At 34.6% G+C, this 17,675-nt stretch overlaps 1 protein-coding gene across 1 annotated transcript in view; it reads right to left on the bottom strand.

The window, feature by feature from the left end:
* Snrk (SNF related kinase) overlaps window positions 1–13,616 on the bottom strand; it is a 142,995-nt gene extending 129,379 nt beyond the window's left edge. Inside the window, exon 1 of the mRNA XM_090414896.1 lies at window positions 12,891–13,616. Coding sequence (XP_090271022.1) covers window positions 12,891–13,485 — 595 coding nt within the window. The 5' untranslated portion in view covers window positions 13,486–13,616. The remainder of the gene's footprint in view (window positions 1–12,890) is intronic.
* Between the last annotated feature and the right edge of the window lie 4,059 nt (window positions 13,617–17,675).

A 17,675-nucleotide genomic window follows, 5' to 3' on the forward strand; every position in this document is an offset into this window, starting at 1 on the left:
GGGTACGTATCAGAAATTTTACGATTTTTAATTCTAAATGTTCTAGATAAAAGTTGACTTAAGTTAAAAACAACCCATGACAATTCCCTCTATTTGTTTATACAGTTTGCCATTCCAGGTGATATCCAAAATTCATAAAAATTTCAAAAGCTGGAAATTCAGAGGATATTCAAGAATGTCATTCAAGGGAATAGTAGTGAAGAGTGAGTTAATAACATAACTGGCCATTATATCAGAATAATCAAGTTTTGTGTCTTTAATTTTTGAAATAAATCTGAGGATATTTAATAAAAATAAAATTAATGACCTATAAGAGATCAACAGGAATGACCTGTAAGATATTTTATAAATCTCCTATCTAGAAAGGCTGTAAATCTATAGTACATCTGCAATGTGGATGGACGAAGGAATTTTTTTGTTTTTATATATTTTTTTTTATTTATTACTTAGTCTGGATACTCTGCTCTAGAGCCCAACCATGAATCTCAGGCCTCCAAATAAGCAAGGCAGTGGTCTCACACTGAATTCAATTCAAATTTGAATCTACCTATACATTCAAATTTGCAAGCCTGGAGAATGAATACATTAACCACTTGACCAACCAGCAAGCAAATATGGATAGGAATTAAGAGATTTTGTGTGTTTCACTCCCTACAGAATCAACAATTGGCCTGATGGGGAGGCATTCAGATTTATGTAGTTTAGGTAGACCATATATCCTAAGTGGTCTGGCATGATAAAGTTCTGAGCTTTTGAAGATGTTTTATCAAAGGAGAACATTATCTAGCAAAATATTTGGAGATACGCAAACCAAAATATCCGTATCTTAGTTTCAATTTATTAAAATATGTTTTGTACTTATGTTTATTTTCATTTTCAAATGGATTTTTTGCATTTATCCCTCCACCAAAAAAAAATTAACTATTAGGAAAGTGAAGAAAATCAATATCTAAAGGAAAGAAATCAAGAATTTCAAAATTACTAGTGGCATCAGGAGAGTAATAGAGAATAGCAAATGAATTTGACAGATGAGATTTTTAATAAAATAAGATGAAAATTATAAGCATATGAGGCCAGTAACTACATAATACTATTTATACTGATCCACCAGTATAAATGGTATTAAATTTATACTGGTGATGTAAATGGAATACCATTTACATGGAATACTGTTTTGAGAGAGGAAAGCTTGACCTCCATATGAGACTGGCTAACTCACCTTTATATCAAAACACACACATAAGCATGCCTTGCATGATGAAAAAAAACTGAACCCATATCCTTTTCAAATGAAGGTTACATGTCTCATCACTCTTCCATATATATGGAGACAATAAAGAAGTGGAAAGTTGAAAAAAATTCTCTGACCTGATACACCAAAATAACCTATGTATAAATGCGATCTTTGAGACAAAGAGTCAGAATATGTAAATTAAAAATTGAAATCAGCAGTGGTGTTCAAAGAAAGTGAAATTTGGGTTTATTAGGAAAAGTGAAGGTGGTTTTACAGACAACACACATTTGTAAAGCAAAAGGTTTTTTGTGGGAGGTTTGCCTTTTTCCACATTTAAATTATTTTTCTTTGCTTGCCTTGTCATGGTTGTTTAAGCAAAGCTGAAATGGTACATGGAATATAGTGAATTCTTTATTATGCCATACACAATGAGAATTTCCTCCAACTCTTGTGCAGTAGCATCAGTAGCTCCCACCCATTACCACTAACTGTTCTCATGTATGCCAGCTAGATACCGTACTTGCTGGCGTATAAGATGCACTTTTTTTCTTTGAAAATAGTCTGAAAAACAGGCTGCATCGTACACTGATACTCAGTCTTTTATTACTTTCATTTCTGGAAATTTTCTCTGGTCAGAGTTACGCGATTTCTTTCTTGCTTCCTTGCGGTGTGCGAGAGCATTCCAGTTATGTAGCATTCAGTGGATGCACTGGATAAATGGATGGAGGAGGAATGAAATAGATAAAATTTGGTCTAGGCGCCCTGGCAGACTGTTGAAGAAGACTGCCCTGCTTCTTCGAACAAAACTGATCCCATAGTATGGGATCATTTTGTTCTCACAAAACAGAAGATGTTAAAAATAAACTCAAGGAATTGAAAACTCAGCTGTAATTCCAGGTGGTCTAACTAGTCAACTTCAACCTTTAGATGTCTGTATTAATAAACCATTTAAGGGATTATGAAGGAGAAGTGGAACAGCTGGATGCAGTCTTCAGATTTTGAGGTTACACCATCAGGAAGAAGGAAGAGGCCTAGCATTTTGCAAGTTGATGAGTGGGTCAAAGCTTCATGGGATGCTGTGAAAACTGACAGTGGTTAAATCATTTAAGAAGTGTGGCATTAGTAATGTACTGGATGGTACAGAGGACAATTTGTTGTATGAGGATTCAGATTCTGATTTAGAAGTGTCTCTTCATTTAGCTCTGGAGATGAATTTCTGGGTTTTGACAAAGAGGATTAAAAGGTGGGTACTCTTTCCTAGTTAGATTAGATATTTGTTGAAAGTAGACCTACTTATTACTTAATATTTGAAATACTGTAAATTCATTATAATAATCAGTGATCAAGTTTTTTTCCTAAAAAATGCGTACAAGAAAGGGGACGCGTATTATACGCTGGCAAATATGATAATTCACTAGCTGACCTGGAAGTATTTTTAATATTAACAGTAAGTTCAATCCTATATACTATCCAGTGGCTAGTCTACATGCAGAATAACCTTTTTAAAGCTGTACCTTCCAAAAGAAGTACTTGGTCAATCCAGTCAACATAATTCAGCAAGAAGAAATTGTAGAGAGGAGAGGTAAGGTAAACAGTCTTTCCTCCAGAGTCTAAATTTGGATGTTGCACATACCAAAGAAAAGAGATCAGGTTACACTAGATGATAAAACTATTCTACCACCAGATGGTGTCTGGTAGCATAGTGGCTAGGCCTTTCCACTCAGGGGTAGGGATGCCCTACTGTGACCTCTGCCTACATTAGTTGACTTATCTACTAGTTTAATGCGTCATGACTAGGAGATACATCTGGGGCTACTAACAGATCCATCAACTTGAAAGTATAGACAGAGGATTTGGATGATGCAGACTCAGACTTCAAAGCTCAGCATATTCATATTGTGGTGGCCAGAACATCAGTTTCATCAGCATTACAGGATTCTGAGGTTTTGACTTAGAAACTGCAATCATGCAATCGATTTTGACTATCTTAGAATATTTTCAGTTCTCCTTTTAAGTTACAGTACTATCTCTACCCACCTAAATGCCCACACATGGAGAGAGAGAGAGAGATAAGGCACAACTAGACATCCCTGAAATTTTAATTTTATAAGGAAAGTGTGAATCGGGCTTTTTACTTGGAGAATAATATGGGAGTGAAATACACTGCCTGAATGTCTTGAAACATCAAATAAGGTATGATGATTACTGTGCGTAACAGTGAAACCTCACTGAACACAAGCAGTTAGCGTTGACTTCATACTGGTGAAAATCATCTATCACTTAAAGATATTCATAATCATCCATGATGCCTACAGTCTACATGTTGGAGAGTAGAGATGCTATTCATTCGACCAACCAAGCTGGTAAGAATTTAAATAAATTACAGTAAACATCAATGGAAATACTTTAATAAGAAATGCACTGCACAGTACTGTATGTTGTTGCATACCATGCAAAGGAATTTGGGTAGCTCATTTTCTTTTTCAGTCTGATAAAAACAACTGGAGAGAATATTTTTGGCATGCCATGGTTCCAAGTACTGAAAAATTTAAATAATGTGTATTAACAGTTCATAATAGCTTTATTTATTTTTTCATGTTGACCAAGAAACATGATTATGAAATGCCTCTGTATTATGGTGTAAGCAGCAGCATCTGCAGCTGCAATGGAATACTACTTCCTTAAATTTTTAGAAACACCATACCTAACACAGTACTGAAATACATCCTCATTCATTTAAAACATCAAGTTTCCTTACCATGAAGACTTGATGTTAGTAAAAGACATTTCTTTTTATTGGCTAATGGAGGGAGAATATTATTTTTTTATGCTTCCTTGTAAACAAATTTTATTTAAATTACATATCAGGTATCCTTACAAAAATTTGTTGGAACATTTCAATATTTGATTCAATCAGACTATTTGCAAGAAAAAAAAAAAAAAAAACTAATATCGAAATTATACATTACAATAGTTTCAGCCAAGTAGAATTGAATACAATTTGGAATTTTGAATACACACAGGAGTGTGACTGCATATCATATTTCACTCTTAGTTTCTTAACTTTCAAAAATTCATGAGCAACTTCAAACTGTATGCTTATAAATCAATTATAAGAGCCTACTAAAAGCCTAGGATTAATTGTTACATACAGAAAGGCTAAGATGTTGGTGGATCACGACAGTGCTTCATTGCGTAAATAACACCAGAAGAGCAACCAATAACTTATTGAATATGAAAAATCAGAATTGGCAGATTATACTTTGGATATTTCTTCACACATGATTACATGGAAAGCATCTGTGCTGCAGAGAAATTGCTACAGGTCTGAGAGACTATTTTTTGAATCAGCATCAGACACGAAGCACTCTCCTAACCTCAACAAGTATGATTACTAATTTGACATGGATTTTGGAGACAGTCCTAAGCCCACAATAGCATGAACTTCTCCAAATTAACTTCACTGTTATCTGGCCCCAAAAGAATACCTTGTTAGGACATTAGTTCTTTGTGGTTACAATTTGAAGTGTTTCCATAACAGTTTGAGTGGTGTCATCACAACAGTTGCAATTTCTGCTCTGATAATGCTGCTTAGAAAACCAGCAAAATATTAGCAAGTCAAATAAATTATTGTTTCTTCTTCTTTTGGTGTTGGTAATGTGGGCATATGCACTACAGTAGATTTCCTTCTTCAACCTTAAGTTCAAGACTAGTTGACAAAAGCATGCATTTTTATTGGCCAAATGATTGACCAAACTAAATTCTTTCTTGGCTTGGAGTTTAATGAAATTGCCATTTAGGAGTACAATTAAAAAGCTGTCGAGTCATTTCAACTGGACCATTTCAACAGTACAAGAAATGAAAATCTGAGTATATGGTAAATTTAACAGGATGTGAATGCAAATTAATAAGATTAACAGTTTCTATCAGTTTTATTAAAGTTTAAATGTGTTGTAATCGATTTCACGGTATGATATGAACACAGATGGATAAGAAAATAACTATTTATTAACTTAGAAGCTAATATTTTGTTGGTATTATATCCAGCATCTTCAGAGTACACAACACAGTTTGTTACAAAAGCAAGACAGCCACAATCCGGTGTAACAGTGGGGCTAGTATAAGTAATTGCAGCGTGCAACACAAGATTAAAGTCCTAATATGGCACCATCTAGGTTAAAAAAAAACAAAAAGTTCAAAGAAATAGTAGTCCAAATGATAGTCTTAGAAAGTTTAAAAATAAAATAAAATAAAAAATAAAATAAAATAAAAAATAAAATAAAAGTAATAAATATTAATTTGGTCTTAGGATGACTGTCTCCCAAATCTTTGATAGATTTATGCAGCCATACTTGTTAAGGTTTGGAGTATGTTTTAAGGCTTCTGTTGATTCCAGGAAAAACCTCTCTGACTCATAGAAGCTTCTGTGCATTACTTTTGTTTCTTTCCAGTTGATCCTGTGTGCAGGGGTATCCAAAGTGGTCTGCCAGACCCTGCTTGCCATAGTGCAAGTATCGGATATCGGACACTTGCACTATGGCAAGCCGGGTCTGGCAGACCATGCTTTGGATACCCCTGCACACAGGATCAACTGGAAAGAAACAAAAGTAATGTACAGAAGCTTCTACAAGTCAGAGAGGTTGTTCCTGGAATCAACAGAAGCCTTAAAACATACTCCAAACCTTAACAAGTATGGCTATATAAATCTACCAAAGATTTGGGAGACAGTTATCCTAAGACCAAATTAATATTTATTACTTTTATTTTATTTTTAAACTTCCTAAGACTATCATTTGGACTACTATTTCAAAACTTTGAACTTTTTTTTTTTTAACCTAGATGGCGCCATATTAGGACTTTAGTCTTGTGTTGCATGCTGTAATTACTTATACTAGCCCCACTGTTACACCGGATTGTGGTTGTCTTGCTTTTGTAACAAACTTTTTGTGTGCTCTGAAGATGCTGAATATAATACCAGCAAAATATTAGCTTCTAAGTTAATACATAGTTATTTTCTTATCCATCTGTGTTCATATTATACCGTGAAATTGAGTACAACATGTCTGACGAACACATAAGCCTATGCACACGTATAAAGTTTAAATGCGAACAGAATTTTTAATGGACAGAACTGACTCTGCTAACTGTGACAAGTATGTATGCAATTACATCATCAACTACAAGATGAGGGGGTAGGGGTATTGGGTTTGTGATTTTTGGATGGATCCCATATCTGAGGTGTTTAAAAAAGGTTTTAGTTTTTTGGTGATTTATTTAACTATTTCAAAAAATAATTCATACACTTTTTCCCTTTGAGATTCAGCATGATCTTGATCTGTAACCTGGTTTAAAATCCTGCAAAATATTAATAACTCAAATTATTTTGTTCTTATGATGTTTGTAATATTATAAATGTGTAGTCTTTGCAACATTTACATGTACCCTCTAAATTTCAGCCATATGTTAACCATCACCATCACATTCCAAAAACCATCCACCTGCTTAAGCAGTTCTACCAATATTGGTGCATAGCTGTATTTCTCTGTACTCCAAAGTGCAACATCTACTTATTGACATGAAAACAATCTCACTCATTCACCCAGCTAAAAGGATTAAATCTTCATGAATGTTTCTGCCACCAACAATATTCCTTATAACTCTTCCCAACTTTCCACCATCAACTAACAACTGAATATTCCATCAATCCACATGAAATCTCATTAACAAGCAAGTTAAATAGTACATGCCAACGAATAAACCCTGACTCTCATATCCTACTTGCTGATATTGTTCATGTAGCCAACTGCTTATCCAAAATCAAATATATTATCCATCTCACCCATTCTCTGCATTCCCACTGCTATAAATCAAACTTGCTGCATAACAATATACCATATGTTTTCACAAAAACCAAGAATATCACCAAATAAGTGATTCATAACTTATTTTTAACAGTATTACAAAACACCAAATAAATTAAATTATAAAAAAAAGATGTTTATTAACTAGCTTATATTTCACTGGATTTCAAACAAGCATCTTCAGAGCACACATGTTACAGTTGACGTGTGACAATCAGTAAGTGAAACAGACAAAAGATCTAAACTTTGGCACCCTTTAAAATGCCATTAAAAATAAGGTATGAATAATGTTCAACACCTAAGCTTGTCTATTAAACCAAATAGGCGAGTCTTCCTTATCCAACACATTCATCAACAAGAATATCACCAAATAAGTGGGTCTTTCTTCCTTATCAACACAATCAACAAGAACATCACCAAATAAGCGAGTCTCTCTTCCTTATCAACAAGAACATCACCAAATAAGCGAGTCTCTCTTCCTTATCAACAAGAACATCACCAAATAAGCGAGTCTTTCTTCCTTATCAACAAGAACATCACCAAATAAGCGAGTCTTTCTTCCTTATCAACAAGAACATCACCAAATAAGCGAGTCTTTCTTCCTTATCAACACATTCATCAACAAGAACATCACCAAATAAGCGAGTCTTTCTTCCTTATCAACACATTCATCAACAAGAACATCACCAAATAAGTGAGTCTTCCTTAACCAACAAATTCATCTCTGTCATAAAATGCATGTGGACTGTCAAAGCAAGACATCATTTACAAACCTATGCTGGCCACTGAAAAGAATCCTGCATCTATCAACTCAGTCCTGTATTCTATTCCTATTCTCTCTATGCCTTAACTACAACTGCAGATAAGCAGTGATCTATAGCTTTTTTTTTCCTTTTAAAAAATTATTGTATTTTAAAGATACTGCAAAGAAATTATGCAAGCTAGCAAGTGCCGCCATCTCGTGGTGCCTAACCCTACAATATGTTTAATGTCTGAAAATAGTGTGGGTTCGACGGCCGATTTTCTGGAGTTTACAGGACGAAAAACCCGCTAGTCCGTGCCAGAGATCGACTAACTCAGGAACTGGTCGAGAAAAGGCTTAGAAAAAGTTCCCCTAGTCGGCGACTAGATTCGAACACCTTTCGTCGTGCGGTCAAGCGCCGTAGAGTGCAAAAGCCACTTCTACTTTTGATCTGTACATTTTGAAAGCATGTGTAGCTTTCAAAATGTACAAATCAAATATTTCAAATAATAAATGACATGCTACACTGTTCATAAAAAAGGCAGGAATTCATTATTATTATTATTATTACGTGATCCCTCCATGGAGTCCAAAGACTCATCGAGGGAGGGCACCTACTCTACAACTCTCCATCTTCACCACTTAATCCATCAACTACAATGAACCGCAACTACCATCATCATCATCTACACCAATGCAATCTACTGCCCACCACCACCACTAATATTTTCACAGACAATCACAAACATCCATGCCCACAGCGGGATTCGAATCCACGACCTGTTGGTTCGAGAGCGGATACACTAACCACTTGGCCAAACAGGCTGGCAATTCATAATTTATTAAGAAATGAACAAAGCATCTGCCAATTAATGTCTTCAGTTTTTAATGATTAAAACATCTGGATAGCACATTGTTTTGAAATATATATTAAACTAATTTTTCTCCTATTATGATTATTATTATCATCTGAGATCTCCAGGGAGTCAAGGACTCATACCTTCCCTTAAATTCACTGTCACTAGATGCACTCACTACTACTAAAGATAAACCATTCCACTCACTAACTGCTCTGTGAGAGAAAAACCTAGCTCTTATTCCTTTCTTGACTGTGAACAAACTTAACTTCCATGGATACCCTCATGTCCTCGCCCCATCTTCCATTTAACAAAAAATTTCATCCGTTAAAAGTTTATAGACCTTTATCATATCACCCTTCTTTCACCTTTTAACCAGAATCTGAAATCCACATGCTCACAAGCTGTCCTCATAATCTAAATCCCATAATCTGGATATAATTTTTGTAACTCTTCTGATGACACCTTTTAGGCTAACTTATTATAGCCACTCTAAAATTAAAACAATTACCTGAAGTTAACTAGGCTTCATTTAAGCCTATTGAATATTACAATTCAATCCTATCAATAATCTTGTCAAATACAAAATGCAGGTGCTTTCTAGTTAGGTTTGCCTGTTTTGCAAAACAAAAATCCTGCACCTCAGACAGGCTAACTTACCTTCAGTAGAAAAGTCCTCATTGTCCTAAACACAAAATGAGGATGCATTAGAGGGTCCAGAGAAGGCTTACTAAGTTAGTCAGGTCTATGGAATGTCAGATATGAGGAGAGATTGAGGGAATGCAACAGAGCCTTGTGAATAGAAAAAGAAGAGGGGATATGATGGAGACATAAGTTGTTCAGGGATTGTCACCAGATTAATGTGAAGGAGATTTTTCACAGAATAGAGAGAAAGGTAGAACTAGAGGCCATCCCTGAAAGCTCTATAAGGAGGATGTGAGCAAAGGAATAAGATTCTTTGTATGGAGTGATTGGTGAGTGGAATGCATTGCCTGAAAGTATGGTGAGTGCAGAAACTGTGAATGGATTTAAGACATAGTTCAATGATCTGTTTGCATGAGAGTATAGAGACCTTTTGCAATGAGTCCTTTAACTCCAAGGTTGTTAATAATATGTCAGATGTTAATATTATTAACAATTAAGATACATAAGCTCGAAATAAATTTCATCTGTACATAAAATAAAATAAACAAAATGGACTGAATTAACCATATGGCTCTAATGTTGGAATCACAGAAAACTTGAAAATGCCAACTGTGGAGTATATGGAAGGAAGAGAGTTAAGTTTCTTTAACTGCAGTATAAAAAGTGTGTGTGTATTATATATGAAACAGGAGCTGTAAATGATTTCCACAATTAACCTCCCCCTCCCCTTTATTTTATTTATTTTTTTGTAATTTTGGCACACAAGCTAAAAATGATTTGCCATCACTGAATTTACTCTTATTTTGATTGGGAATGAAAAACTGCCTTACTAGTTTAAGAACTAACCTAGGTCCTAATTTTCCTAATTTTATTTAGCTGAGTACTATTTGACTCCTTGTGCTGGCCTAAAAAATCAATTAGAAAATAATTTACTGGAATAGGAAAACTATAATATACTCTGGTGTTTTATTTAAAATTCTTCATCTCTAGTTCTGTTTATTTGTTTTTGTTTTTTGATAAACTGGAGGAAACAATAGTATAACTAGAGAATAACTGCAGCTGATTAGATTATTGAAAAGCAATTAAGGCCAATGAAAACCATCAAATCTCTAATCAGTATTTTCTGCAGAATGAAATGCTTGCTATTCCTGGGAGGTGAGGGACTTCCACCTTTGCAAGAAACTAACCAGTTAGTTGAAAAGCATTATTATTATTATAATTATTGCATGACACCTCCAAGGAGTCCAAAGACTCATCAAGTGAAGGCACCTACTCTACAACTCTGTCTCCACCACTTAATCCACTAACTACACAAACACCACCTACTGCCTACCACCAGTATTTTTTGTCTATAAATTGCATGTGTTCTCAAGGCCAATTTGCCTTATAAAGTCCTCTTAGTTGAAAAGCTTCTCATATTGTGATGGGAATCGAACATAGTTCTTCCCAACCAAATGGTGTCATGGTTGTGGAATGCACTTACTACTGATATGCAGGGATCAAAGTTGAATGCTGAGGACAGTTAGGGCTGAATGTGGACTGTTCATATTCTGAAACAATTTAAACAATATTAATTGAAGTTGGAATGATTTATAGCTCATAAGCCACAGTCTACATTCATATGTTATAATAAGATATAAGAATAAGGTATATTTCTAATCAATTTTAAAGAATATTTCCAAGGCATGATTATGAAGTCAATTTACTATAATTACTGAATCTGATATGTCATTTATACTGCTTTCTCCAAAACAGAATATGAAATTTTTTTTTCTTAAATAGAAAAAAAAATTCTATTTTGTCCAGCCTTATGCTGCTTGCCAGGCATGAGTAAGCAACATGTCTGTTGAGCCCTTTGCCACCGCTAATTAGTCCAGTGAAATTCAATTAACTGATGCAATTATTTTTCATTAGAAATCATGCTAGGTTCAATAGCTATATTGATCTGCTATTCAACTTTTGCTTGGCAAGGTGTGAAGCACAGATTGCATTCTTCTATGAGTATTGTATTGAACTAAAAAACAGAACTAGTTTAAATAATTTACAATAGAATTAAGAATCAAACTAGTGAAGCTTAATTATACAACTGAAAAACTTTCATTACATAAGAAATTGTTTTCTGATAATCATCAAATTTTTACATATGGTGACCTTAATATAAAGGTTAAAATATCGTAAATTATAGTAAATGTTTATATTAAGGTTATTACTTAAACATGATAAGCCTCCTTGTTTTTTTTATCCATAAGGAAAGATATTATTAAAGTAATATTAATGCAAGGCTTTTCAGATTTCAATTATAAATATAAAAAATATTTATAATTGAATAAACAATTGTGGGCTATATATTTTCAATGGTAACCCTATAAACATAAGGTTAGAAACCTAAAGAAAATTATATTATTAAAGCATTATAGTCCAGAAATCCTGCTCTACAGAGAAAAAAAAAAACTCTTTTACAAGCCATTTTGGATTGACAGATAAGCAGCACAGTAGAACTACGCTGGGCAATAAGTCCTCGGGTAGTAGGTGATTTTCATACCAGATGAAAATCTTCTACTGCCTATGGAATTTCATCAAATCTAATGCTAATGTGTAATCCAAATACATAGCCCTACTGAGTGCACAGTGACATTATCCAAATAGACATGCACATATGACACACAATGAATGGAATACAACAAATCAGGTATTAAATTTTACATCTGTAACTTTAGTTGCTTAAAGATTACAACTTTTGACAAGCAAAGCATGGCATATTATTAATTAAATGATCAAGCTAAATAAAGAGAAAAATCAATTCCAAAGATGTCTAATGATGGATCATTTATCCTCCTAAACAGTCTGCAATGAGAAACATAGCACTTTTCCTTAGAGTAACTACTTCCGAATGCTTAACATTTTTTAACTCATTGTCTCCCATATAACCATTTCCAACTAAAAGAGACTGCTTGAACTATGCACCCTTTAAGCTGTGGCACATGGGGCCTAAAGGATGCACTTCTCATCCCCCTTAAGAAAGACGTACAAGTAACATTTGAATGAGAACTACAAACAATTATGCGTGGCAAAATTTCACGAAATGAGTACAATAATATTCAAGGCTGGAAATACAGTAAGTTTTTGCTGCCTTTAGGCACAATTTTGGGAGAGCCATGTTGGTATAGTAAAATAACAATTTATCACCCATGTAAATTTCATCACTAAGGTGAATTTTTGCTACTAGTTAAAGGAATATACTGGTAGATAATAGAGATGATTAATTTACACATACGCAGATCCTCTTAAGCCAATTCCACCTTAGGAAAATCATATGGACTGGACGAACTCCCCACCTCAGGAAAACTGCACAGAGTGCTGCTAACAGCCTAATGTTCTTCACTAGCGTTTGATCTGCGCTATAATTTATTATTAAAGTTCTAAATTCATTCACGGTGTTTGCTCAAAGTAAACGGACTTTATAATTTGTTTTACTTGCCTTACTCACTTTCCCAATCTTCATATTTTTCACATCCTTCTCGTCATCTTAAATGAAGAATATGGCTACTTACCTACTTTTGGAGCATCATATGAATCTCCTAAAAGTATTTCTGGTGCTGAATACGCTAATGATCCGCATGACGTCTCTAATTTCTGGCCGGGACAAAATTTGTTACTAAATCCAAAGTCTGTCAATTTAACCATACCCAATTTCTCAAAAAACACTACATTTTCAGGTTTGAGATCTCTATGTACAACGTGCAGTTTATGACAGTATGATATAGCATGAACGATTTGCTTAAAATACTTTTTAGCTGTCTCTTCATCAACGCCATTCTCATGTTTTATGATATAATCGTACATATCACCACCATCACCTAACTCTAAGATAAGGTACAACTTAGTTTGAGTATCTATCACTTCGTACAACCGTACTACGTTTGGATGCTGTACTAATTTCATACACCGAACTTCTTGAAATAAATGTGCTCGAGATACTTCATCTAATTTTGTTTTATCTATAACTTTAACTGCAACTTGTTCACCAGTAAAAACGTGTTTAGCTAGTTTGACAACGGCAAAATGGCCGCGACCAAGCGTATCACCGAGGTCATACAAACCGGCGATTTTCCCATCATAATGAGTGTGGACTCTTCCCTTGCTCATTGCCAACGCTACCTTTAATTCTTATATTGAATTAAGCTACACAAACGAAACTACTAATTCTACTTTGTACATAAAATGTTTATTTCATATCCACAAATCTTACAAATCACACCAGACATAGTGACGCAAAATCTATCTAAACGTTCTACACCATTTAGAGTGCTTCCAAAGTTTAATAGCACACACATTATGCGCAAGCTCGCGACGAGACCTCTCCTGTGACTAGAAGAAATAAATAAATAAATAAAATCAGATTATAAAAAACTACAGAAATCAGCTGTTAAAATGTTGTACATCTATAATGAATCAATTTTCTTAGATTCTGTTATGCTTCAAATAAATAAGAAGCAACAATAAGTAAAATTGGTAAACTAAAATCCACTAATATATTTCATGTTTTAGTTCTATAGAATATATATATATATATATATAAACAGTATTAGGGTTATCAAGTAATTTGGTTATTTTTAATAAAAAAAACTTATTTACATTTATATATATATATATATATAAAATAATCAGCTAATGCCTTTTATTTCCTTATAGGAAGTATGCTACTGCTTTAAACCCTATATAGCATTTGGAGACTGAGTGAGGGATTCGCCAATTCAGAAATATCTGGCCCATGTCCATCATGTGAAGAAATCGGCAAAAAAAGTATTGCCGTCCGAAAATTGACTAAAGTCCATTTTTGGGCGGCGTAACCATATCAGGATGTGTTTCTGTCTGAAATAATGTAGGATCTACGGTCAATTTTCTTGTGTTTATGTGTCTTAAACCCCGAGTTTCTGGAAGAAAAATCTTCTGTTGCCCATGTCAGAAATCGAGAAAGGCTTAGAAAAAGTTCCTCCAGTCGGAGACTAGACTTGAACTAAAGTCTATTTTCGGGCATCCTAGCACAGTCGATGCAAGCGTCACTTCCACTCAGCTACACAGGCGTTTGTATTGTCGAATAAAATGTATAAAAGTTAATGGGCCGTTTTAGCCCTATCTAACTTTTGGAGACTGAGGGATTTGAAGTTCAATCACCACTCAGAGTCAATCAGAGATAGCTGTCCCCAAGCCTATAACTAGTTATACATGTAGTCTGATGAAGAGTGTCGACTGGCATGTGCTGCCAGCTCGTGGTCCTGAATCTTAACACTATGTTTACTGTCTGAAAATAGTGTGGGTTCTACGGTCGATTTTCTTGAGTTTACCAGACGAAAAACCCGCTTGTCTGTTCCAGCGAACGACTAACTGGTCGGAAAAAAAAAGCTTAGTAGAAGTTTTTTCTCTCGTCGGTGTCTAGAAATAAACTTACAACACTCTCACATCTGGCGATCTAGCGCTGTAGCAGGCTCATAGCACTTCAAATGAGCTACACATGCGCACTCAACGAACGAATACACGCCGTGGTTCATTTGATTTCGACTGCTTCGCAGTCGTGGTACTCCATCTCGCGGAGTACTACTGATTATAATTACCACGTAATCAAATGGCCAAAATAATTAATTGGCATGTATCCAAAAAAAAAAATGGGTTACCTATTTCTGATGACTGGTGGCAGTATTAAATAGAGAGAGTATTAGAAAATGAAACAGCAAAAATTCTCTGAGACTTTAGAATATAAACGATCGGCATTTAGAACACAATAGATCTGACATGATAATTAATAAACATGAACAAGGTTGGATTATTGGCATTGCAGTAAACCCTGATAACAACGTCAACAACAAAGAATTGGAATAAATAATTAAATATCGATATATCGCAGCCGAAGTTGGACGACTGTGGCTTAAATACACCAAAGTTATCCGAATAGCTATCGGGGTTCTTGGTGCGATTTCAAAGAAGCTATCCAACTATTCACAAGAATTTAACTTCAACGAAGTGACACACATATCATCTACAAAAAAAGGACATTACTTCGAACAGTCCATCTTTTACGATGCTACCTGAGAGATTATTCTTAGATTGTTGGAAAGAATCTGAATTGCTATGCATTACTATTTCTTGAATGATTTAATGATAATAATAATAGCAATTGGAAGAACGTCGTTACGTTGCGCACTTCGATTAGAAAAGGTATAATTTCGATTCTTGTCGTGACGGGAGGAATCTTCATATGGAATGTTTCAATCTAAAGTGAGTTAGCCGATCTCATACGGAGGTAGCAGGGTTTTTTCTCCCGGAAACTCAGGTTTTTCATCCCGCATACAGAAAAATCTGCCCTTCAGAACCCACGCAATTTACAGACAAAAAATACCAGCTGTAGGGGTGGGGTGGGCGGTACCTCCAAGGAGTCTACGGACTTCTTGGAGGTGTCACGAATAATAATAACAATAATAATAATAATAATTTTTTATTGATCTCTCAAATATTTACATATATACAACGATCATCTTGAGAAATATTCAGTATATTATTTTATAACGTTCAGCACTAAGTGCTACATAATATAACGAGATTTCAAAAATAATGATGGTAATATTTTTTTGACTATTTTTTTAAAATAAAAATCACAGCAATAATTTACAATTATATAGTTCAGATTTACACAAGTTTTATAATATTACATGTTGTAGTTTCCCAATTTTTTTTCAGAGTTTGAGAAAGTGTGATTATACAATTAAAATATTATATTTCATATTTCTCACATACAATGTAAACTCATTATTTACATAATTTTTTAATGATCAGAATAATTTATTACATTATTTTTTTCATGTTACATAGTAATATTATATTAACGATATTATCGCATAATAATCAGTATCTTCTTTATTGTTATATAATTTACTGCCTGTTTTGTAATATCATCTGCATTCTTTGATTATAAGGATTACGTGTAAATGAGTGAGACGTGTTAATGTAGATGAGTGAGACACCTACTTCGAAGCTTGGGTTAGCTTTTATGAAGAGAGTGGGATTTAGCCTTTACTGTTTAGGTTGTTGTTACTGTTTAGGCATGGGATGTAGGCAGTGGATGCTGGTGATTTGTGATGTGTATATTAGTGATAATGATATATTAACATTTTTGGTATATTTTTCAGAGTTCGTGTTTTAATGTTCTGTAGTTGTCTAAGTGTTGTTTTAAATTTCTTAGTAAGTTGTTGAGTTGCATGGATATCTGATATGATCTCACAAAAGAACCATATGAGTTGTTGAAGGGTGTAAGGATGTAGAGAGTTGTTGTAGCACGTGTTATACGATATGTGTCTCTGTTGTTTCGATAGGTGATGTTGAAGTAATTCAACAAAGATAAGGAATCGTGAAGTCATTGGTTGATAAGATTATGACGTCATTGTGTGTGTGACGTCACGGGTTTGGATTGTTTGGAATTTCCCTGGGGACAAACGTGTCAGTGATGTCAGGTCCTCTGTTTTGGTTCGCGAATGGAATTGTGGGTGATGGTTAGAGATAAGGACTAATGTCGTGAATGGTTGGGCACTATGAACCAAATAGGGTAGGTTGAATAGGGGAAGGTATGTCCGTGTCGTGGATGTCTGTTTCTATCAGAAGAAAATAAGTGACGTCATTTGTTAGTTATAAATAAGTGACGTTATTGTTTTGAATGAAAAAAGGTAGATATATTAGTGGATAAGGATTCGTGTCGTGATTGGAGAGACACTATGAACAAAATAGGAGTAGGGTGAATGGGGGAAGCAACATGTGTCATGGATGTGTGTTGTTAGGAGTTGTAGATAAGTAAATGGTTTGCGAATGGCATTATGGATGATGGTAGAGATAACATAAACTATGGAATGTTTGGAATTTCGCTGGGCTCCCCTTCTGCCTTCTGGGATATCACATGGTGTGTTTGGTTCGTGTAAAGCATTGTGCGTGATATTTTAGAGATAAGGAATCGTGACGTTATGTGTTTGGAAATTTCTGGGGAACGTATGTCTCTGTGACATAACGTGATGATTTGGTTTGCCTATGGAATTGTGGGTGATATTTTTTGAGATATCTTGGAATTTTCCCAAGGTGACACATCGTCTTCAAGTTTTGTGTTTGGTTGCCTATAGATGGAAGAACTAATTTTCCAGTATAGTTTTGGGTATTCACTTTCCTGTTTAATGATATGGGAATTCATAGAGTAGAGTACAGTCTAAATGGCGACAGCGTTTAGGCTTTTCTGAATAATTTATTTATATACTGGTGTCCCTCAAACACACACTTTTCTTTCTCATATACATAACTCATTC

Source organism: Typopeltis vanoorti, chromosome 26 (assembly GCF_054136105.1).
Source record: "Typopeltis vanoorti isolate ZY-2024b chromosome 26, IOZ_Tvanoo_1.0, whole genome shotgun sequence".
Taxonomy (NCBI): domain Eukaryota; kingdom Metazoa; phylum Arthropoda; class Arachnida; order Uropygi; family Thelyphonidae; genus Typopeltis; species Typopeltis vanoorti.